The sequence below is a fragment of the Schistocerca cancellata genome, chromosome 9 (genome assembly GCF_023864275.1).
Source record: "Schistocerca cancellata isolate TAMUIC-IGC-003103 chromosome 9, iqSchCanc2.1, whole genome shotgun sequence".
NCBI lineage: Eukaryota > Metazoa > Arthropoda > Insecta > Orthoptera > Acrididae > Schistocerca > Schistocerca cancellata.
In genome coordinates this window covers 112,364,431-112,390,418 of record NC_064634.1, presented here as the reverse complement: position 1 = coordinate 112,390,418, position 25,988 = coordinate 112,364,431, and the positions used below count along the sequence as shown (strand labels likewise).

Sequence of the window (25,988 nt, the reverse complement as noted above, 5' to 3'; positions counted from 1 at the left end):
CTATCGCTTTCCACTCTAACAATCACTGTGGTGTAAGTTACAAGCTCAAAATGAGCATTCTCAGAAAAAGGTGATTAGTGCATTAGCGGTCAAAGCCTGTTGATACAGTAACATGTTAATAGCTTATGGTAAATAAGTGCAGCCAAACAGTGACAGCAGGCAACTCCGCATATCTAAGGTATAAAATCAAAGAATTTCAATAGAAACATGGAGGATATTGAACAATTTTGTTAGAGTTGGTGGTAGAAGAAAACGTAGTCTCATATCTGAAGACTCATATCTATGTAGTAACAAATTTTGTTTCATGCTTTCAGAGTTTCTTGATCAGTCAGATGCATCTTTGTCTCACATATTTTTTGGCATTGAGAAACTAAATAGCTTTCCAGTTGCTATTTTGGACATGAAACATTCGTCATCTGAGCAAGAATTTTTGTTATGTTTCAACGAACTGGGTGTATTTGTCGACAAATATGGACAGAGGACCCGAGAAGATGATGTTAAATGGAGCCAGATGCCTCTTGGATTCTGTAAGTATTTTGAGCTTTTATGTACATCTATGTGGATACTCTGCAAATCACACTTAAGGGCATTGAAGAGAGTTCATCAAATCACCTTCACAATAAATCTCGTATTATTCCACTCTCAAACAGCGTGCAGATAAAACGAACACCTGTATCTTTTTTTGCGAGCTCTGATTTCCCTTATTTTATTATGGTGACCATTTCTCCCTATGTAGTTCATTGACAAGAAAATATTTTCGCATTCAGAGGAGAAAGTTGGTGGATGAAATTTCGTGAGAAGATCCCATTGCAATGAAAAATGCCTTTGTTTTAATTATGTATACCCCAAAATCCTGTATTTTTTCCATGACACTCTCTCCCCTATTTTTCTATAATACAAAGCATGCTGCCCTTTTTGGAACTTTTTCAATATACTCTGTTAATCCTGTCTGGTAAGGATCCCACACTGCATAGTAGTACTCCAAAAGATGGCAGACAAGCGTAATGTAGGCTGTCTCTTTAGTAGATCTATTGCATTTTCTGAGTGTTCTGCCAATAAAACACAGTCTTTATTTCACCTTCCCCACAAAATTTCTGTGTATTCTTTCCAATTGGAATTGTTCTTAATTGTAATTTGTAACACGTCCGTATTTTATATATCCCGCTCGGTCGGGATTTGAATAGCAGCCCAAATAATAATTAATTAATGTGACCGTGTACCTAATGGGGCTGGCAATCGGAATGGACTGCTACGGAGTTGTTACATTCCATTTTGTCCTTCTCAAATGCTGCAACAATGAAATGTCTGGTAACATGAAGAACACCAACACAATTTCACTAATCAAGAAGCTATATTCATCTCAAAAGCACAAAAACAAGGAGACAGCCACTGCCTTCGTCATACACTTCTAATTACGGCTAATCTCAGCACAGGCTTCTTCGTTATTCAGTATCGTCACACGCTGATCCAATCACTGCAATCCAAATGATGCCGGTGCGGTAGACGTGAAAACAAAATATCGGCACTGAAATATTACTGATCACTTCGTGATTATACTACGTCACTTTTCCCGTATTATTCTAGCACAAAGGGGTTAAACCGCGGCGATGGCCACTCCCTTTGTCGGTAAACCTTGCATTACAACAACTGCTGGCTTCCCCACAGCTCGGCCCGCCACACGGGAAACAACTGACTCAACTCTCCACTCGCTCTCGCAACACGAGACACTAATCGATAGTTTGCCCTGTCGACCTGTGCCGAGTGCAAACCTACAGTAAGGGCCTACAGACCCCTTACAAATTCATAGGTATTTAGTTGAATTTACATCCTTTAGGTACGATTGACTTATGTTGTAATTAAAGTTTAACGGATTACTTTTAGTACTTATGAGGATGACCTCACACTTTCCATTATTTAGGGTCAATTGCCAAATTTCGCACCATACAGATGTCTTTTTAAATCGTTTTGTACTTTGTTTTGATCTTCTGATGACTGTACTAGACGATAAATGGCAGCATCATCTGCAAATGACCAAAGACAGCTGTTCAGATTGCCTCCAAAATCATTTATACAGATGAGGAACAGCAGAGGACATATAACTGACTACCTTGAGGAACGCCAGAAATCATTTCAGTTTTACTCGGAGACTTTCCGTTAGTTACTACAAACTGACCCCCTCAGACAGGAAATCACAAATCCAATCATACAACTGAGACGATATTCCATACGCAGTCTGATTATAGGCTGCAAGTGAGGTACGGTCACAAAAGCAATCCGGAAATCTATATGAAATTCCTTGGTGGTAACACTTAACACTTTGTTTGAGTAAAGAGCTATTTGTGTTTCAGAAGAATGATGTTTACTATATGCGTGTTCACTGTATGTAAAGACAATTTTCCATGAGGTAAAGTTCCAATATCCTGCTGCATATCGGCGTTAATGATATGGGCCTATAATTTAGTGAATTACTCGTATTACCTTTCTTGAATATTGGTGTGATCTATGCAACTTTCCAGTCTTTGGGTACAGATCTTTCATCGAGCGAGTGATTGTATATGATAATTATGGAGGTATTGCATCAGCATACTCTGAAAGGAACCTAATTTGGAATACAGTCTGGCCTGGAAGACTTGCTTTTATTAAGTGATTTAAGTCGCTTCAATACTCAAAGGATATCTACTTTTAAGTTAGTCATGTTGGCAGCTGTTCTTAATTTTAATTTTGGACTATTTACTTCATCTTCTTTGGTGAAGGAATTTTTGAAGGCTGTGTGTAGTAATTCTGCTTTAGCAGCACTGCCATCGATAGTATTTTCATTGCTATCACACAGAGAAAACATTGATTGTACCTTTCCACTAGCATTCTTTATGTAAAACCAGAATCTCTCTGGATTTTCTGCCATATTGTGAGACAAAGTTTCATTGTGGAAACTATTATAAAGCACCTGTCATCAAAGTCCACACTAAATTTTTTCTGGAAAAGATCACCAATCTTGGGGATTTTGTGTTCGTTTGAATGTAACGTGCTTTTTTTTCATTGTTTCTGCAACAGTGTTCTGACCTGTTTTGTATACCACAGGGGATAAGCTCTTATTAATTTAATTTGTATAAATCTTTCAATTGCCATGAATACTATTTCTTTGAATTGAGACCACATCAGGTCTACACGTACATTGTTAATTTGGAAGGAGTGGAGATTGTCTCTCAGGAAGGATTCAAGTGAATTTTTATCTGCTTTTTTCATTAGACACATTTTTCGTATATTTTTAGTGTTAGGTTTCTAAAATGCATTTTAAAGTTTCAAGTAACTGAATGTGTAAATTTACTGTACTGCTGTATTTGATGGTTGGCAAGCTGAGTACTGCCTCTCTCCAACAAAAATGTACATTGCAATAACAATAGTAATACAATTTTGATAGTTTTATAATTATAATAAATGTTACTTGCAAAGCCTCAGTGCTTGTGGAACAGGTCTAGTCATTAGAAAAATAATGTTTTGTTAGATAAAGGCAAAGGTCTGTGTGAAATGCAAATACCAAAAGCTACAAGTATAGGAGAAGTAAGACATGGGAGTGGTTTAAATACCTACTGCAGGATTAAAAATGCTTAAGACTGCCTTATTGAACAACTCTTTGAATTGTTCAGTTATGTCCTGGCAAACATCTTGTTGAACAGTGTAAGGGGTCCATAGGCCCTTACTATAACTTTGCACTTGGCACACGAAAGTGATCAGTGACGTTACTAGTGCCGATATTTGGTTTCGCGTCTACCGCGCCGGCCTAACCTTGGATTGCAGTGTTGGATTCAGTGATGGATTAGCGTGTGACAATAATGGAAAATGATGAAAGCCTGTGCTGAGATTAGCCGTAATTAGATATGTATGACGAATGCAGTGGCTATCTCCTTTTTTGTGTTTTGAGAAGAATATAAGTTTGTAATTAGTAAAACTGTGTTCGTGTTCCTCATTACCAGACATTCAGTATTATAGTGTTGAGTAGAACGAACTGGAATGTAACAACTTCCGTAGCAGTCAATTCCGATTGCCAGCCCCATTAGGTTCACAGTCATGTTAATAATAAATATTGGGCTGCTATTCGATCAGATCAGATCAGGTCGGGATAAATAAACGGAGGTGTTACAACAGGAAATTCTTTATAAAGTTGAAATTATTGTAACACCTCTTGGGACATTGACATTTGGCAATGATACAAAAAAATGGGAGCTCAGGGTGTGCAGTGTTTAAGAATATTTAAAAACACAAATGGTGAACTAGAAGAAACAGGTGCCTAATTCACAGGGTCAGCCCAAGTGTATGCATAGATTCAGACATAGCCACTTTAAAAGCGAGATTGTGGCTGTAATGCAGGTTAGCAAGACACAGCATAACAAGTATCAGCCCGTTAGTATGAGCTCACTTCCAGGTAACACTCTGTCCAGCTTTAGAAGGGAATGGAAACTTTGTATGGTAAAAAGATTATCGAATGCTGACATTTGAAGAAAGCTCTACAAGAGATAATATTCAACTACATACACCCTGCCTTAAAAAAAGAGCCAATTGAAAGAGGGTTCTGCATTGGCAAGTCTGGATTACAGCACAGCATTCACTCACTCGCAAATCAAGTTCTGAAAATCCCATCATGATGGGATGTAGTGTGACATTAGTAGTGTATACCATCAGCATTCAAAAGCAGTTATTGCACATTACCTTTGCAAAATATTTTAACAACTAGCTACAAGAAGTGCTAATCTTCTCACATTCATTGTTGTGTGAATTCCCTGTAGATTACTTTATTATAATATATCTTACTTTGAATATCTGAAAATTTCTATTTCCCTGCCTGAAGTCCACAGGAACTGTTTCAAACCTTTCGCAGCAGACTGCCAAACTGCTTTCTGAATCCTAGAGGAGGACGACATACTTCATAAGAAAATTATTTTTAGTTCTAATATTGTGGTTATGAATTTCACATGGTTCATGCTAAACTCACTCTTATTGTGAACTACAAATACCACTGAAGAGTAAATGTATTCACATATGATTCTAAGAGTTCTTTGGTCCCAGAAGAGACTTCTGCTAGATGTTACCAATTGTGTGAAATATTCACATTGCATGGTTTTGCAGAATAAATTCCCTTTTGACCGTAGCTGTATTGCTCTAGAGTAATGTGCAATAAGACAGTAATGACCACAAGTATGTGAAGAATGCTAGCAATCCCATCTGCAGCTATGCATGTGAGACAGGCAGGGCTGAGCTTTTCACTAACTTTCGCGTGTATTGTAGCCAACTAAGCTTACTATTCATCATGATGCTGAGGAACTTAACACACAGTTTCATTTAGTGTGTGCCCACTGATTTCTACTTCTGGTACTTTTCTTTTGTAAGTCATTTTCATTTGTTTTGAGTTTTCTAGTGTGAGTTGTTGTAGGATTAAGGGTTGTTTTAAGCAAGTTGTAATCTTGTTCCAGTAGTCTCTGTGCTGAGTCATGTATGCTATGTCTTGGAGGCCTTTATCACTATATCTTTTTACTAAATAGTTCTGAGGTGTCACTTGGTGTGAATAATAGGTCCTCTCAGACTCCTTACTCCCAGCTTTGAAATTATTTTTGCTCCTGGTATATCATTTGTTAATGTGACCCACTGTTTTCTCTTGTTGTTGTATGACTCTGTTCATGCAGGGAGGATGCCTTTTTTGCCTTAATGGAGTAACTCTCCATTCTTATTGTGTTGTAGACCTTAAGGGGGGACATAGGAGAAAATGGACGTGTTTACATAATCTAACACAGTTTTTTGTATTTGAAAGATAATAACCAAATTTTGCACATGAGGTAATTATGTTATGGGCTACATTCTGGAATTTTTCAAATGTTTTTTCTCAAAAAATTTGATCATGGCAGTGTTGGAAATTTTCGCAACACATGCTATCACATAAGGAATGTTTTCACAAAAATTACTTTACTTAAAACTTTCATACTGTGGTAGGTAATTCTTAATAATCAGATAGGCAAATGTGTGGAACAGTTTTTTAATATCAGTTTAAAGCTCTTAAAATTTATTTTAAAAAAATATGCTTATGAAACAAAACAATTTCAATTCCACAGAAAAGTAAATAATTTTGACAAAAATACACTTAGAAAAAATTGGTACCACAGGAAGTTGTGTTATACTATGAACAAAGTCTGCAGAAAATTTCACTTTTCTATCTCCATTGGTTCAGGCGGAAATGTTCCTTATACATTGAAAAATGAAAGTTATAGGAAATGCTCATAAGATTTTATAAGGATTTTCACCATAAACTAGTACCTTAATGTTGACCATAACCATACATTGTCTTCTTGCTCTTCGTGTACTTGTTTCCTTTTTATCTGGTGTTTCTGGCATACCCTTTTGGCTATATCCTTCAGTCAGTTCAGAATGCCCAACACCTGCAGTATCCATCTTCTTCAATAGCTTCTCAGTGAAGAAACCTGCAGCAATTCCTAATCCAGTAAGAGTTCTTATTCTTCCAATGTTACCATCATTAAACACCAGACATGCATCATATGTGGCAATTTTAACAACAGTAGATGAGCTAAATGTTGTTTTTGGGCACCTCTTCCAAATGAGACTGTTGAAGCTCTCATTCAGGTTTTGTATTCCACCACGGGTACATTTGTTTAACAAATCTGGATGAGCTAGAAACTAGAATGTTGGCTTTATGGCGTTTAAGACTGCTTCAGGAAGACTGTGTTTATGTGAATAGGTTTTGTTTCCTGTTTTTGTCTTCTTATATTTGCACCAGAATATATCACCCAATTCATGTACTGGCTTCTCATCAGTTGAAAACTCGTGAAAAAAATATTGACCACACTACCTTCTGCATTGCCTTCAAATCTCCAGTGTTTTGCCTTATTGCTTTGCCATAATATATTTGCAAATTGTGGATCTCTTTGTCAGTCAGGTATTGTGGCCCACCCAATGGCTTTCCATCTTTGAGTTTTACACCTTTTTGTTCTCATTTCAGTTTCAGAATTTTTCCTGCCCATCCTCTTATAAATGTGACCCATAAACACTAGCTTTTCAATGTTGCATCCATTTCTATGTGGCTTGCTTTCTACAACAGATTTAAAAGCACTAGAATCTCCATCACCAAGATATTTCACATATCTAACTCCATGCCTCATTTCGCTCCAATGAAATATTAATATTATTCCTGCTTGCTCCATGCCTCCACTAGAACCATCATAATTCTTCCTGCAAATTATTTTGTGTTTTATTTGCCATTGTCTCTCTTCTTCCTTATTGTCTAATGGTTTCCTCTGTTTACAAATAGAACAATATGTGGACATCACCTGCAAATCCAAAAACTTTTCCTGTGTCAACATTTATAACTGATGAAACACCATGTAAGGAGGTGCGGCCCCTTTTCATCTGTGAACTACATAGGTCTCTAGAAGGCAAAGGATCATTTACTTCTGTCTGAATGTCTTTGTTAAATAAAACTGCCTCTTTCGCTGCTGCTGACAAAGTGCTATTGCATTTTGTTTCCGAGGTGTTCAGAAGATGGTTGTTTAGTGTTGAGTACGAGGCAGGTAGAGATGGCATATTCATTATTACACAAAACAAATTGCTACCTTCCCTTCCAACACTAACACATCTCATCCCATAGCAGTATCTTATGTTGGCTTCATACACCAATTCTTAGCAATTGGTGTTTAGGACTGAATGTCAGTTTGACAGCTGTCTCAAAACAAGTGCATATTACACACAATACCATCTCTGTCATTGCTGTCAAATAATCTCAAAGATTTATTGCCCAGTTACCACATGCACATGAATTTCTAATAATAGAATACATAATTTCTAAATCAATTATTCTAAAACCACTGTTCACTTTTTCTTTAGTGGACTGAAACTGTACACCAGTTCAAAGTTTCTTCTGTGAACTGCTCATCATCTTAGCTTCACAATTATCTTCCACTGAATTATGTTGACTCGCTTGTAGAAACTGTTTATTCACATGTAAATGGCGAGCGTTAGCTGCTTTCCAAAATGCTTTACCACTATATCTTGTCATTTTAAATGGTAAATCATACAAAAAAGCTTTCACACAGTCGTAATTCTCACACTAACAGCAGAACTGAAATGTTTATATTTCTGCACGACAGACAATATCAGCTGCCAAAGATAGCTATCAGAAGGCAAAGGTAACATGACGTAAACGGGTCCACAGTATTCTATACTCTTCTGATGCTTTTATGACAACAAGAAGTAAAACATTGCAAACAAGAAGAGTGTCGTCTAGAAAAATGGACGTGGTGCTGTGCAGTGACTGAAACAAGACAGCAATGTTGTGAAAATTGGAGACAGTATTTCTAACATGCTACAGAAGGTTTTTTTTTTTAAGACTACGTCTGCCCTTATGGGGGGTAGAACGTCAAACGGGGCGACTTGGAGCAGGACGTGCCCCACAGGACATTTTAATTTCCACTGTCTATACTTTCCAAATAATTTCGTAACACTTTGTCAGCATGACCAGGGAGGATTCAGGATTCACTCATAGCAGTGGAAATTCAAAAACATAACAAAATAATATTTTTTTACATGTGAAATTTCATCTTTTTTATCTCTTACTATTGGCTGCACTTGCTGCCAAAGGTAGACTTTTCTTCATAAGTAAGAGAGTGTCTTCGATGAATTTTGCACAGCATACAAACAATACTTAGAGGTATACAAAACATTTTTACAAATGTCTGCTTGTGTCTGTGTATATGCGGATGGATATGTGTGTGTGTGCGCGCGAGTGTATACCTGTCCTTTTTTCCCCCTAAGGTAAGTCTTTCCGCTCCCGGGATTGGAATGACTCCTTACCCTCTCCCTTAAAACCCAAATCCTTTTGTCTTTCCCTCTCCTTCCCTCTTTCCTGACGAGGCAACCATTGGTTGCGAAAGCTAGACTTTTGTGTGTATGTTTGTGTTTGTTTGTGTTTCTATCGACCTGCCAGCGCTTTTGTCTGGTAAGTCTCATCATCTTTCTTTTTAGATATATTTTTCCCACGTGGAATGTTTCCCTCTATTATATTCATATCATTATATGTAAGGACATACATGGCATAATATACTATGAAAGAATCATCCATAAAGTAAGTTATAATGTGCCTAGTATATCTGTATATATGACTTGTTCCTATGTCAAAATCACCGTGTCACTAATGTATAATGCTTCCATTTTAAATACTTGAAAATGGCCTAATGCCGACATTGAGTAGTCGTACATGAAAGAGAATGGCATATGAAGGCATCATGAAATCATTCAAAAAACACTAGGAAATGTTGTGACAAGGCATAGCACAAAAGTCGTCAAAAACCACACCTATTACAAGGGCATCAAATTATATAAAAACATGTACCATACTTAAAATTTTTCTAATTAAGCTGCATAGAAGTGACACTGAAGGGGCTTGTTACTAATAAGTGCTTTTTGAGTATTAGTGAATTCTTCTCAGGGAAGTAATTATCTTCATGGACCACATTATTTCAAAGTAATTGATGTGTTGAATTTCTGTTATTGTTTCCACAAAGTTGTGAATGTAAACATATGTCCACAATCCAAAATAAATCTTGTCCTTGTCTATGGAGAATAAATAAATGAATTAAATTCTCTGTTGACAGGTTTCTGCAAGCCATATTTATTTATTTTCCACTTTGGTTGTGTTGAAGTTATGAGATTATCACATGCGTCTTTCAGACGCTCCAAAGACGATCTTGATGATTCGACAATAATAAATTATCCAGAGCAGAGGTTTATTTACTTCAGCAATCCACGGTTCCTGGGTGAGTTTCTCCCTTGAATCATTTAATTTTACTCACTGAATGTTATTAGCTGTATTGATTTTAGAGGATATTCCTTTGTGTTTTCAGGACAGACAAACAGGCTTGATGCAGTTTGTTTAGCTAGCGTATCCAGCAGTGGAGTGGAACTCATTCATTTGGAAGCTGCTCTCACCTTTCAAACAGATTCGCTCGGCAGTTCTTCCAGTCTTACTACTACTACTTCACAAGACAGGTACGTAGTGTTACATGAAATGCACTGAAATGACCTACTAGAAATCGATGTATTCTGCTCTGTCTTCCCAAAATAGTTTGCAGTCTGAAAATGATAGCAATAAAAGGAGTTGATTGGATAATCGTAACCAAATGCTCCCCTTTTCGGAGCTAAAGAAATAGAATACAGTGTGTAAACCTCTATAGTAGTAGAGGCAATTGTGAATGTAGAAAATTGCTTAGAGAATGAAGGAAGACATCGGCAGAATCTAACACAAAAGTAGTATACAAAATAATTGGGAAAAAGAGAATCTCAAAATTGATTTTGTGCGCGCGCGCACGTGGGTGTGGGTGTGGGGGTGGGGATGGGGGTGGGTGTGTAATAGAAATTTTGACAGATAATATAGAGTTAGCACAAAAGGAGATAGAAACTCAGAAAAACAAACAGTCAAAGGACTAAAATCCTTCTTTTTTTGAGAGAGAGAATGACAAACAAGACTGCATTATCAAAATTTAGCACAAATTACAGAAACACCAGAATGACAGGCAAATTTAAGTATCTAGGAGAAGCTATCAGAGCAAGATTAAGACAGACTGATGATGTAGCAAGTCACTTAAAAAAAGATGCTTATAATTAAAAATATCTATGAATGCGAAACTTCATCATTACAAGACAGTAATGTGACCAGAATGCACAACTGCATCAGCTACAATAATTTTAGAATCAATAAAAATAAGTGAAGAAATCATGGAAAAGACAGCAAATCTGTGAGGAAGATCCTAGAAAACAGTACAGTAGTAGAACGTTTAACTTAAGGAGTCATGCCGAAGTATAAAGGTGTGTAGAAAAAGTTGAACAGAGTGAGGAAGATAAGACCAATGTTCTACAGGTACATCCAAAGAATGATTCCTAGCAAACTGACAAAAAAACTGAGTACAATTTTAAAAATTTAAAAGACCTGGAACGAACAGGTGTGAATTAGCAAGATACTGAAGACAGAACAAAATACAGAAACAAAATTAGGAGGTTGGAGGACAACATTTCCAAAAGGACAGGGAAGAAAATGGACAGAGTGATAGAAGAAAGGAAAAGGTGAACAGTTGAAGCAGTATTGGAGACAGTGTAAATATAATGCTTGAATGCAGTGCTTAATTGGCCTGCAGGAAAAGGATGATGAGTAGAAACAATTATAAAGTGACAGGAAAATAAGAGAAACGGTCTGATAATTCACCACACAATTCCGATGCATGTTAAGGATTACATACCTATTTCCATCCCCCCCAGGGGGCTCGCCTCTCTTTGGCAGGTTCGTGCTTGGCTACCACGGGGCCCCCGCCTTAGCAGCATCTTTTCCCTTTTGTGCTGCATGTCTATCTTCTTGCTGTTATTTTCCCCTCCCTTGGGGAAAATGTCTGGCATGTTATTGGGAATGTTCCACATTATCTATTGTTGACATAAGAACAGTCTCACCTCTGTTTTTCATTCCCTTTCTTTTCTTTTTTTCCCTTCCCCTCTCGGTTGTCCACTTTGGTGTTTGAGGTTCCTCTTTTTCTTCCTCGTCCCTGTGCACTCCTGACGGCTGACCCATGCATCTGGTGCAGAACGGGTGACTGGGTAACGCGTAATTCCCAGCCCTGGGTTGACAGGTAGGGTTCGCACATACCCCCTGCGATTGCCTGAGCTGCTATCTTCTCAAATTGCCGATTGGTCCCTCTGTCAGGTATTGAGGAAGTGTGACCCGAGTGTGAAACAAAGCCTAAGGCGGATGTGCCCCCTTGTGAAAGGGGCCCCCAGTTGGGAGGAGCATGCCATCACAGATGCTGGCAATCATTGGGGATTTTCTCACAATGAGCCAATCGTATTCACAATCAACATCTACGAAACGGAATGAGGCTAATGATTCAAAAACCCTTCCAACTGCACCATAGTTCCTTGTGATTTCATGTGCTGAAGACGGGCAGTCCTTCACGACGGTAAATCCATTTATTATTCAGAAAGATGTTGAAGCTATAGCTGGCCCTGTGAAATCTTGCCCTCGTTTACGAAATGGCTCTTTGCTTTTGGAGAGTACTTCAGATTCGCTAGCACAACAACTAACTGCTTGCTGCATCGCTTCTCCAGAGCTGTCCTGTTCATGTCGAGGCCCAGAGAACTTTGAATTCTTCCTGTGGTGTAATTTACGCCAGGCTGCTCGATGGCCTGACCGAGGCCGAAATACAGTCTTACCTCTCTGATCAGTGTATCATTGCCGTCCATCGTATAATGAAAAAGATAGATTCCTCCTCAGTGCCCACATGCACTCTCTTTCTCACTTTTGATAGAGTGGTGCTTCCGTCCAAGATCAAAGCAGGCTATAAAATTATCACAGTCCGGCTGTACATTGAGAACCAGATGCGCTACTACCGGTGTCATTGTTTCAGCTGCACTGGAACTTCTTGTCGACACCCAGCCAAATGTGTAACCTGTGCATGAGGGCGATTGTTCGCCTCCTCCTCCCCACTGGATCAACTGCAATGGTGGCCATGCCCCCTCCCCTCGGGATTGTCTCATGTATCTTGTTGAGCAGGCTGTCCAGGAGATCTGGGTAAAGGAAAAAGTTGCTCACAAATTATTGGCTAGTTGCAAACCCTGTGTTCTCCCGTCTGGCACTTACAGTTCTGTTCTTGTTACATGAAGGTCATGGCCACACAGACGTGCGACCTCAAATTCAGTTCTGAGGTTGAGAAATTGCCCAGTGTCAAGGTAACGTCGCCATCCCCTCATCCAGCTGTGCAACAAGCAAACAAACTCTTGCGTCAAGGGCGAAGCCACCAGCTTCACAATCGATAGGCTGGAAAGGACAGGAGGAGTACTCCCGTAAAGACTCCCTACGTCCCTCAAGCCAGCCAACACACAGGTCTTCCTGTAGCCGGAAAGGCTTGAAGAAGTTCACCAAAGGTATTTTCCTTCGCTAACTCAAAGATCCTCTTTGACAGTGTTGCCTTAGCCCGGCCAGCCTCTGTGTCGCCTCTGCGCGTCACCAACCGTTTTTCTGCGTTGGACTCCACAGACATACAGCACAAGCAAGCCAAGGCTGCTGTGGACCTCATGGCGCAGGGTCCTCATGCTTCTATGCCCTGTAGCAGCTGGTCTTCACAGGCTGTCACTTGGCAGCTGCCAAGGTGACACCCCTTTCATTTCTTCCTCATCATGACTGTCCTCCAATGGAATGTTCACGGCCTTCAGTCCCACAAAGAGGTTTTACGGCTGCTTTTAGCATCGCAGCATCCCCTTATACTCTGCGTACAGGAAATAAAATTATTTACTCAAGACCTCTTTGAGCTTCCGCATGCCATTCTGCTCATATGGGATGGCGTTCATACTCAACTCATCTCCCTCACTTCCCATCTTCAAGCTGTTGCAGTCCACCTTTTCCTTCCTCAACTGACTTTTTCCCTCTGTACCATTTATGTCCCTCCATCATTCAATGTCAACAGGACAGAATTCCTTCACCTTATTGGGCACCTACCTCCTCTGTTTCTGCTACTTGGTGACTTTGATGTGCATCATCCCCTTTGGGGTTATCCCAGGACCTGTCAGAGGTGCCCTCTTCGCTGACCACCTTAATCAACTTAACCTCTTCTGCCTTAACACTGGAGCACCCACTTTCCTTTCCGATTCCTTGCACACCTATTCCCATTTGGACCTAACCTTCTGCACTGCCCAGCTTGCCCACTGTCTTTAGTGATCCATTTTTTTCTGACACCTACTCAGATGACCATTTCCCGTGTGCTATCCATTTGCTGACCCTTACCCCACCTGCGTGCACACCAAAATGGCTACTAAGGCTGCCTGGCGGCTTTACTCCTCCCTGGCGACCTTCAAAGAACAAGGTTTCCCCAGTTGTGATGACCAGGTGGAATATCTCACAAACGTTATCCTTACTGCTGCTGAACGTTCCATTCCTCATACTTCCTCTTTACCATGCCATGCCCAGTCCCTTGGGGGACTGAGGCAAGCCGCAACACAATTCACATGCAGAAACGTGCTCTCCACGTTTTTAACCACCGTCCTACAATGGCAAACTACATTCGTTATAAACAGAGGCAAGCAAAGTATCGTTGCATTCTTCGGCATTGCAAGAAAGCTAGCTGGATTTCATTCACTAGTTCTTTTAACAGTTCCAGCCCTTCCTCAGTCGTGTGGGCCAACTTCCGACGGCTCTCTGGGACAAAGATCTATTCCCCAATTTCCAGCCTAACAGTAGCAGATGATGTCATTGTGGACCCTATTGCTATCTCCAACACCTTGGGCTGCCATTTTGCAGACATTTCGAGCTGCTCCCACTATCACCCTGGTTTCCTTCATCGGAAACGAGTGGAGGCGGCTCGGGCAATACTCTTCTCTTCTCCGAATTGTGAGTGCTACAATGCCACCTTTACTACGAGAGAGCTACATCATGCTCTCAGTTCATCCCGATCCTCCACCCCAGGGCTGGACACTGTCCACATTCAGATGTTGCAGTACCTTACTCTTGCGAGCAAGCACTTTCTGCTTAATACGTACAACTGCATCTGGGCAGAGGGCAGATTTCCTGGATGTTGCCATGGAGCCACCATCATACCCATAACTAAGCCTAGTAAGGACACAAACCTACCTTCTAGGTACTGCCCCATCTCTCTCACCAGCTGTGTTTGCAAGGTGATGGAACATGATTCATGCCCGGCTGGTATGGTGGTTAGAGTCTCGCAATTTACCAACGACTGCACAGTGTGGATTTCAAGTGCGTCGTTCTGCAGTTGACCAGCTTGTTACTTTGTCCACACATGTCATGAATGGTTTTCTGCAGAAATCCCAGACTGTGGCTGTGTTTTTTAATTTGGAGAAGGCTTATGACACTTTCTGGAGAACTGGTATCCTCCGTGCTCTTTTTGCATGGGGCTTCCGTACCAGCCTGCCCTGTTTTCTTCAGGAATTTTTAAAGGACCAAGTTTTGAAGGTGCATGTGAGTTTTGCTTTGTCAGACACCTTTATCCAGGAAACCGGAGTGCCTCAGGATGCCGTCCTGGGCGTCGTCCGCTTTGTTATCGCCATTAACCCTATGATGCCCTGTCTCCCACCCGGCATCTCTGGCTACATTTTTGTTGACTACTTTGCCATCTATTGCACTTCTTCACCGACCTGTCTCACTGAGTGGCGTCTTCAGCAATGTCTTGATCGTCTAGTCCTGGTGCATTGACAGTGGCTTTCATTTTTCGACTGACAAAATAGTCTGTATGATTACCTGGTGGCACAGTTGGTTTCTCTCATCATCTGTACCTCTTGGTCCTGTTGCTCTTCCAGTGGTTGAACTAAAAGATTCCTGGGGCTTATGCTTGATAGGAAATACACTTTGTCTTCCTTTGTTTCTTACCTGGCAGCCCACTGTACACTGTCCCTCAATGTGTTACGTGTCCTCAATGGTGCTTCCTGGGGTGCAAATCGATCCACCCTCCTCCATTTGTACCCGTCCCTTGTCCATTCAAAGCTCAACTATGGTTGCTGTGTTTGTGTGTCTGCACATCTGTCCCTCTTACATCGTCTCAACACTATCCACCATTGTGGCATCTGTTTGGCCATTGGTGCCTTTTACACTAGCCTGGTTGAGAGTCTGCGTGCTGAAGCTGCTGAACTACCACTGTCCTACCGTCGTGACTTTCTCCTCAGCAGGTATGCATGCCATTTGTCTGCCATGCATGACCACCCATCCTATGCCTTCTTTTTTGACGATTCCTTTGATTGCCAGTATGGAGTGCGTCCCTCTTCTCTGTTACCTCCTGGAGTCTGCTTTCGGCACTTGCTTTGGTAGCTTAACTTCACACTACCTGTGACATTCCCTGTGGGGTGTGAACCCTTCACCACCTTGGTTTCGTGAAGCAGCCCATGTGCGTATGCAGTAGCAGTGCTGCCAACACAGCCATGCTATAATACCCACCCTCCTCCCCAGGAGTCGGAACTCCCGCACCCATCAGTACATGCACATAAAAAATATAAAATAAAATTATTATAAACTGATAAGAGTTTTATAAATGATAAGAAATAAGCTTTTTTTTTAAAAAAAAAAATACTCACGAGATACTTAAAGATGATTAGTGTAATAAGCCAATAAATGAAATTAAAATCAACAATCAAATAAATAATATAGAAATAATCATAGAGTGGCCCAAGCAGCATCCCAGAATGCCCCAGAGAGCATCCCAGAGTGCCCCAGAGAGCTATAACACCAAGAAGAATCGCTTCTCGGCTTTTGGCAAGATCAATGTGTAGTTGTAAAATAATACAATTGGCCTTCATTCGCTTCCTAAGACACTACTCCAGCCTTGCTCTAACACCTTCAGTTTCACGACCTTCACATGGAACTTTGCGATAGTATCTTTGTGTACACTCATGGCTCTGGGACTGATCGTGGTTTCTGGTGTCATTGGCACCCATGTCTTTTGATATTGGCTTCTGGCACCCTGCTCAGTATTTACAGTCGAGCTCTTCGCCCTGTATCAGGCCACAGAGCACATCCAGCAACACAGACTTTTCAGTTGTGTCCTCTGCTCAGACTCTCTCAGCACCCTTCAAAGTCTATGTTCGCTGTACACTGCCCGTCCCTTAGTGTGATGGGTCCAGGAAAACTGTCACGTACTCACTCTTGTGATGTTTATGAGGGTTCCTAGTTATGTCGGTCTGCCAGGAAACAAGGCTGCTGATGCAACTGCCAAGTCTGCAGTCCTCGTACCTCAGCCCATTAGTTCCTCTATTTCCTCCAATGATCTCTGTGTTGCTGTCTGTCAGGAGGTGGTATCCCTTTGGCATCGCCATTGATCCTCCCTTCATGGAAATAAGCTCCAGATAGCCTCTCCCGGTTATACACTAATTTAGGAGGGTGTCCTGCATAGTAATGCCTCCGAATTTTTATTTGAAAATTTGTAGAACTTTTTAAAGAAAACAAATGTTATAACACACTACATCTTTATTCTTTACGTCCACATATTTATTTCTCGGTGTAGTCACACTTGTGATTAGCACATTTCTTACAACGCGGGACCAGTTTGTTGATACTATCATTGTAGAATTTTTGACTTTGTTCACACTGTGACAATCTCATCTGTGCTTAGACCCCATCATTGTATGAAAGTGAAGTCCTCTAAGGTGTTCTTTAAATTTTAGAACAGATGGAAATTGAATGGGACCAAGTCCAGACTGTATGGAGGATGATAAAGGACAGTGAAACCAAGACAACTTATTGTTGCAGATGTTGCACTTCTCGTGTGTAGTCTGGCATTGCTATTCTGAACAACAGGGTGCTCCATGTGTGGATGGACTTTTCTAATTCAAAACTGAAATACAGCTTTCATGCTCCGACATAGTTAAGTTACACATCACCATGTTACACACTACAATTCGGAGTCCTCTAGCAACAGAGGTCTGAAAATGTGTGGACACAAATAATAAAGATGTAAAATGTTAATAATATTGGTTTTATTTGAAAAGCTTTAATAGTTATCAGATAAAAAATTTGGAAGCATTACTTTTCAGAATTTCCTCACACATGCAGATTTCCTCAGCTTACCATAGCTGTTCTTAGTTTTTCCTCCAAGTTAAATTTTTTTTTTTTTTCAGTAATAGGGATTTTCTGATTATAAATGCTATTTTAGCCTCCTTTATGCTAGTAAATAAAAATACATTAAACTAAATACACCGTTATTTGTGCACGGACTATTCCTGCATCTAAAAAAGCACATAAGTTATGCACATGGGGATCAGCAGCACGGATTGCCAGCCAATAGGGCTGTTCCACACACGAAGTCAGACCAACAGTGGAGACGACTGTGTCGAGCTGCGCCTGAGCATTCAGACATTGGCTGTGAACTGTGCTGCTACCACCCATCCAGTAGACATCGTCCCAAATACATGTTTGAAAATATCTCGATTAACCATGTTTTTCAATTATTTGTGCATCTTCTCTCCCCCATTACCCCGGATAATCAAAATGCTGCCAGTACTTTTAATATTTTATTAAGTATTTAGATTAAAATTCACCTTCTTCTGAAGGGAAAGCGTATTTCAGCCTGTAATTTAAAATATATAATGTTTACTGAAAATATGCTATTATTTGCGGATAGTATTCAGAATCCTATCTGTAGTCACTTAGTTTATGAAAATCGCACGGGGTGGTGTTGTGATATTGATTTTCAGAGTTAATTATAGTTACAAAACTTTTTACTATTTTGTAATTTAAAAACTACCTTTTTTAATTGAGGGCATGTTTTCACCTGCACTCTCGTCTTATTTTCCTCTTTATAACTCCGTTACTGTGTTTTCTGTAATTAGTTGGATTCAGTTGTTATTGAATTTTGTCTTATTTAATATCAATGCTGGTCACTCAGTTCATCCATGGCAGCTGCCCTCTCCATGTTTACCGCCAACAACTGGAGTGCCTGGGTTTTCTCGATAATGCGACAGAACCTGCATTTACCTGCCCCCTCTTCTGCAGTTATGGTATTTCTCATACTGAGTGTTCGCCAGTTACTGAGACTCAAAGGTGCTGCCATCAATTGACGATGCTGCAATGCTCGTATGGCCTCTCTGAGCTCAGCTGAGCAAGGCCAGCACACCTTTATGGCTGTCAAAACGCACACTAGCAGAGTCGCCTGTTTCTCACTTCACAACAAATGTGCTTGCATAGCTGCATGTCTTCCGGGTGTGTTCCCCATCCCCCACCCCCCTGTCATCCTTATACAGATGTACCTTCACAAGGTGCACCGGTGTGTGAATTACCACAGCATTCAGATATTTGTGCGCTGTCAACTTGTGTCAGCATGGAGGCAACTGTGGCTCCCTCAATCTCGTGAGTCAATTCTCAACATTTTTTATGAAAATCTTTTTCTATGTCCTAAAGTTCGCATCATGTAGGAAGGCGGCCCAATTTTCAGCCATTCTGTGCATCCCCCTTCACTAGCAACTGGCAGCCAATAATATTCCTTTTCTTTCCAAGCCGCTAGCAGCGAGTTACAGCTAGAAAGTGAGAATCTCGCTCCTGTATGCTGCAATGTTGCAGTACTTCGCGACAACCAAATTATTCATTCAACTGTTTTTTATCTTTTATTTTTATTTATTTATTTTTTTTCTTACAGCTGTATAGCTGTGATTGTGTATCTGTAAATGTCTAAGAGCGATTAAAGAAAAAAAAAAAGTCAGGTGATGGCAATAAAGGTGAAGTGCTTCACAAGCAGGTGAGGGGAATTATTTACTGCATTTATAACTTTTTCAAATGTCAATTTGAAAGTAGGTCTACTGCTGCTGACATTTGAAGACACAAGAACATACTCCAGAACCATGTGGTGTTCGCAAGAGAACTGTAAAGAAAATTGTAAACAAAAGTGCCAGAGCTGTAGGGACTGTAGGAAAAAGTTGGTTTTGTGTCACCTGGAAAGCATCGAAATCTCAAGGAACCTGTAACACAAATGGATGGTTTTAACAGTGATGTTTTAAAGTGCTCCATGTGAAAGATCAATGTCCAACATCACAAAAACGTTTTACAGTTATGCAGGAGAAAATTGGCTTCAACAGTAAGTGCTTTGCCAATGTAAAGAATTTTAAAAGACGTTGGTTCCAGATATGTTAAGATGAGAGTTTTTAGTTCAAACAAGTGATACAGGTGCAGCATGAACTGTATCCCATATAAAGATAAATGATACAAGAGGAGGAGGTAGTTCAACAGTGTACTACCTCGATGAAACATGGGTCAAAGGAATAGGTTCTTGGATAATTATTCTGCCTGCTGACTCTTCTTCTGGTTTTGTTTCAGAGAATAAACTTGTGTTTATGTCTAAGAAAAACAGCAGTAACTTCCTTTCAGAAATGAATGCTAGCAATTTCGTGATGTGATTAACAATTCTTGTCATACCTTGTTTCGAAGGGGGTCATTGACAGTTATTATTCACCAGTTGCAGAGCAAAAACCAAGCACAAACACCAGAAAAGCTGAAATCTTTCCCTGGCTTAAAAATAACAATATTAAGGACATATAAACCAGACTCGTGCCAATCTTCTGCAGCTCACTAATTTATAAGTCACATGAAAGAAAGTACAGAGTTTACTTCCTTGCACGTGTATAGGGTCACACAGTTTTGCGGTTACCACGTGTCATTGTTAGTGTAGCCCCATGGAATTAATTTGGGCAAAGGATTAGGCTATGGGAAAGAAAAAAAACACATTCAAGATAACAGACAGCATCCCACCTGTAGCATTTGCAGAGTCTGTGCAGTATGCTGAAAAGCTTCAGAAAGAATAATTTGACAGGTAAGCAATGATCGATGTAAGCCTAGAACCTATAACCATAAATTTACAACCAGATTGTTTGGAAACAGACTCAAATAGAAGTGACGATGGTATTACAATGTAGACTTTGGAAAAAAGGAATATTATTTCTTGGTTTTAAAGACTCGTGATATTTTTTTTTTATATTTATTTATTTATTTATTTATTTATTTTAAGAAAAAAAAGTGTTTGTTAACATATCAGTTGCATATGCAATAATGAGAACTTCCTAGCCTTTTTGTTTAGGACTTCATGTCCTTTGAATTATACAGACTATAATGTTCAACATATTGCCCAAGGAGAAGCCTCTCCCACCATGTTATATGCTCTAATAACACACGAGAATTCAGCTAGATGAATTAGTCATAAGTCCGATATTTCCACTTGTAAACCCCTGTGATTTTCAAGGCACAAACTAGATTAGGTCCTAAAATGACAGTAACTATTACTCATTGAGATATCTGTGTTTTTTGATGCTGTTGTTCAGCGTTCCCTGGAGTTATTCACAGATGAATATTAATTGTTTACTTGCTCAATGTGGTCTCTCAGTGCAGTGTTGAACAAGTCAGTTTGCACTCTTAATATCAGTTAACAGTGAAAAATATGACAACTTGCTGACCATTTTTACGATAATGTTTCACATTAGTCTTTTCTACCACTTTCTTTTTACAGGCAGTAATTACAGTCGCACACATTCACACACACCTTACACATTTTTAAAAATTCTGTTCAGTAGAAGCAGTTGTCAAGCAAATATAATGATTTCAGTTCGTGCGTGAAGTTAATTTTGTTGTATAATAATTTTTTACTTACAATGCAGTTCAAATCTCGATAAATGATAATTATTGCAAGCAGTTTCAGTGATCTGGTCATTATACAATTGTCGTTTTGAGAAAAATTGTTCTTGACATCTTCACAAAGCTACGTCAACTCTTCTCGCCCCTTGGTGTCACGTGGAGTAATTCTGTGAAGCAATGGATGCAATGTTGTCAAATCATGAATTAATATTTCTCTCATGACGATTGATCAAAATTGGTTTTAATATTTACTATTCCTCCTGTAGATTTGAACATATAATAAGATGTACCATAGGCAAACGAGCCTAACTGTTGTCCACAGCCACAAAGTTCGGCAACGTGGACTTTGCCCGCCCTCTGCTGTCGTGTGTGCGCTGCTCTCATCCCCCCCTTCCCCACGCTTTCTTTCTGCTCTACCTCTATGAAGTATACTGTCCATTTTAAGATTTCTTCCATTATCTGGGTATTTAATACACTCTGGCCTTGCAAATTACAGTATCACCCTCGACACTCCCTAGTGACCCTTGTGTCTAGTCAAAAAAAATTGTGCTCTTTTAACACTGACAACTGGCAGTGCAGTCTAGGTTATTTTGTTGTAAGTATAATAGAAAGAAACTACCGCATGGGAAAAATAGATTAAAAAAGATTACCACATGGGAAAAATATGTTAAAAAAGCGTCTGTCTACCAGCGCTTTCTCGTTTGGTAAGTCACAGCATCCTTTTTAATTTATTTTGTTGTAAAATACACTAGGAGAAACTAGAGAGCTATAGTATTAAAAAGCTTTCAGACACCCTCCTTCAGAGGTACCAGGTATAGTATACACATATCAAGTAGCTCTCAAAGGTGATTTCGTCTGATACCTTGGTACAATTTTCAGTCTTGTATATGTACTTCTGATCACTCATTGCTTTAGATGTTTGGAAACCTTGATATTTGACTACTACTTCACAACATATAGATTATATACTTATAATGTCCTTTGTTATTACCAATATCTCTCTCCTAAAAAGAAAAATAGTAATGAAAACCATAAATATAACAGTGAGATGATAAAAATGCTACAAAGACTTGAAAGGCTTAAACGAGTACAGAAACTCGGATACATCAATATGCAACCATTCAACAGCCTGCCATATACTGTTGTGTGTTTTGTAAGTAGTGCAGTGGAGTTTGGCTGAGTTTGGGCAATTATTGGTCATGAAGCTACTACTTCTCCACTGAAAAGTAACTTAACAAAAGAACTCTTAAAATTTGTTCTAAATTATACTGCATTTGTCAGCACTGTAATAATAATATTTGCTAAGAAGTCATTTTGTTGTGTTACATTTAAATAAAATGTATGTCCATGACTTTTCCTTGTAACAGGGTCCACTCTGCAGGATTCAATGAAGGTAATGTTATACATTTTACAGTTTACCACTATAATGTTTCTGGTCTATGGTGGGGGGTACTAATATGAATAAAACATACTACTGATGTAGAATGCATCATTTCTTTTCCTCTGATTTCAGAGCAAGTGGGGGAACAAATGATGTTGCTGGGTCAGACTTCAGCTTCACATCCTCCATTGAACAGTCACTAGAGAATATTGTTGATGCAGGAGAAGAAAGTGATTCCAGTGAGCAACAGAACAAAACTGTGCGCTTCAAGAGTCATCCCCAGACTATGCTCTAAATTATGATACATTATTTAATCTCATTGGTTCCATGTTCTGAACTATCACTTCATGATGCCCAGCTTTGCTAAAAATCAGCTTGTTCTACATTCAGTGCAGGAAAGTTACATGTATATATTCCCACAAAGTGGGAGTGAGTTACCAAAAGACTAAAACTGTCCTGCAGCTATACTCACAGATACACCTTTTAGAAATCAGAATGTGATGTTATTTTTAGTGATAACTGACGATGATTCTTGATATCAGTGAGTAGATGGAACGAGGGTGGTAAAACTGAAACCTGTATAGTGTCAGTGTTTGCTAAATAATTTAATGATGACTGTTCAATTGTTTATCTATGATATTAATGTTATGTATAAAAAATTGTTCTGATTTATGTGTAAGACACATTTGGAATAATTTTATCGCATGCAGGACACACACACATTGTTAATGGTTCCCCTTGTGATTTTATAACTCAGAAAACTTTTGGTTCATTTATTTGTTATAATTAAGGAGCTATATATCAGGGTAGAGTTGCCTTCAGGAGGACTTTTTTCTACAAGCAAAAATGTTCCCTTATTGTCATTGACAATGACTTCATTCAAATCTGAACTAACAAATGCTTGCCAAGGCCTGAAGAACCCAACTTGTCTGCATGTCATTATGATACATTTGAAATGATTTGTGCCTTTCAGCCGGTATTCTTTGGAGGAATTTTATTGTTCTGTGCTATGTGTATGTGAATAGTTCTGTGAGAAATAAGTGTTCTAATTTATTGTCGTGCATTGTGATAATAAAATCAAACTAAGCTTTACATGTTTATGTGACTAGACTGTAGTCCTTCTTTTATTTAACAAAAGTTTAGCCTTGACTCTTTTTGAAATCAGTTTTAAAATTGTATGTAATTTTGTAAATAAATGTGACACTTAACATCTATACAGTTTCTTTCCCTTCACCTGTTATGTAAAGAAATATTAAAATGTGAATTTGTTGCCACACAAATCCTGTTGGAATTTTATTTCTGAAAATGCAATATACCATCCTTAATGTATCTGCCTGAGCAGCCAGAGAAAGTGCTCTTAAGTGTATGCAATGTGTGCTTGCTTGTGTGAATGTGGGCATTTTTTTCTTTTGTGGTGAAAGCCTTAGCCGAAAGCTTAATATTTAACAGTCTTTTCGTTGTGACCATCTGCACCCCACTGTCGTCGTCTTTATGGTGAGCAGAAGTCTATCCTTTCCAGCCTGTAATTTCCCGTTTGATAGTTAAGAGTTCGCATAATACAATACAGTCATAGTCACAAATGGTGACGGAAAGTGACCATGTTGTATCACATTCTTAAGCAAAATTGATATTACTGTGTGTTTTAATTACGTCTGATTGTGCAAATGTTCCAGAACTCTGTATCCTCCACCACGTACGTTTAATATGATAAATGCGTTGCGTAGCCATTTCTCCAAATGTGTAATGTGTACAGTTTGAGATGTATTTCGTATTAATGAAATAAATATTTGTTTAGGCTATTAGCAGACACGTGCCATTTATATATGTTGCAACATTAATTCTGAGAGCCCCATTGAAAAGAGTCAAAGAGGTAATCGGTATGAGATGACCACGGATATTTATTGTTAAATATTTAACTTTACATCAACTGCTCGAAAGTAATTAGCTCCTAAAATAGCGTAAAACCCCTCTAATTCATTTTATGAGCATAACTTGCAGTCATAGATGCAAGGACATAAGTGACAGGATTTACTACTAAAGAAACAGCCATAAAATACTTGAAATTGAACAGTCCTACATGAAATAAAAGAATGGCAGCTGAATGAATCATGAAATCATTCAAAAAAAACTTTTCATTATGTGTGGAGGTAGTTGGTATATAAACTTGCACTACTGTGTGGGTGTGAGCTTCATGTATATCTTACCTACAAAAACACGTTCACTACCCACATTCCAATTTTATTATTACATTCCTATTTTATTATTCAATGTTAGAACTACTCCCGTATTATAACCTCTACTTCGTTTTGTATTTAAAATCCAGTGCTTACCTGCTCAGAAAACCTGTTCTTCTTACCATCGTACTTCACTCATTTCCACTGTATTTAACTTCAACTTATCCATTTCTCTTTTTAAACGATCTAATCTCCTTATCTGATTGAGGTATCTTAACTTTCAGTTCTCCAACACATAGCATGCCAGTTTTGTTGTTCCTGATTACTATATCCTCCTGAGAAGTCCCTGCCCAGAGAACCAAGTGGGGAACTATCTTACTTCCGGAATATTTTACCTGAAAGGATACCATCATCATCAAACCACACATGAGAACTGCATGCCCTTAAGAAAAAATAAAAGCTGTACTTTCCCCCTTGCTTTCAGCTGTTAGCACTGCCAACATAGCACGGCCATGTTGGCTAACATTACAAGGTCAAATCAGTCGGTCATCCAGACTGTAGCCCCTGCAACTATTGAAAAAGCTGTTCCCCTCTCGAAGAACCGCAGATTTGTCTGGTCTCTCCTAAGATAATCCTCCATTGTTGTTGCACCTATTGTATGGCTATCTGTATTGTAGAGGCTTTCAAGCCGGCCCACCTCGACTGAGTCCATGGTTCATATGGAGAATGGGAAAAAACACTTTTAGTTTTATGTAATTCGTACCACTGTTAACAAACTGTATGTTGTGGCATCTGCTATTTCTGGGTTCATAATGTTTTGACGTTATTTACACCTTTATACCTTTGATGGTATTATTTGCAAGATAACATTTATGTTATTTTCATATTATCATGGTTTTTCCCAAATTGGATCTGAAAATGGTCTACTGAGCAGATTGAAACCGATAATCAGTAACATGAAATACTGATTCAGATGGTTTTTTATTCATTTTTATAATTGACTCGTGTACAAGCTTTTATCATCAGTGAATGTGCGCATCTTCAGGAATACGTTATTACTTTAGTTTAGTGGGTAAAACTTACACTCTTAACTGTTGGTTCACATAATCTATTAAATGCTATAAGGAAACTGTGCCTTTCAGAACTACCAAAACACTACTTTAAATGTGTAGCCCTGCCACACGTAAGATGGTAAAAACAAGCAAGTAGATTAATGAAACTTCCTGGCAGATTGAAACTGTGTGCCAGACCGAGACTCGAACTCGGGACCTCTGCATTTCATGGGCAA

The 25,988-nt window shown here is 39.2% G+C and overlaps 1 protein-coding gene across 1 annotated transcript in view; it reads left to right on the top strand.

Annotated features, from left to right (window-relative positions):
• Positions 1-23,785, top strand: part of LOC126101616 (citron rho-interacting kinase) — a 231,250-nt gene extending 207,465 nt beyond the window's left edge. Inside the window, exons 31-34 of the mRNA XM_049912299.1 lie at positions 315-527; positions 9,648-9,809; positions 9,897-10,041; positions 22,659-23,785. Of these exons, the coding sequence (XP_049768256.1) occupies positions 315-527; positions 9,648-9,809; positions 9,897-10,041; positions 22,659-22,821 (683 nt within the window). The 3' untranslated portion in view covers positions 22,822-23,785. The remainder of the gene's footprint in view (positions 1-314; positions 528-9,647; positions 9,810-9,896; positions 10,042-22,658) is intronic.
• Positions 23,786-25,988: the final 2,203 nt, after the last annotated feature.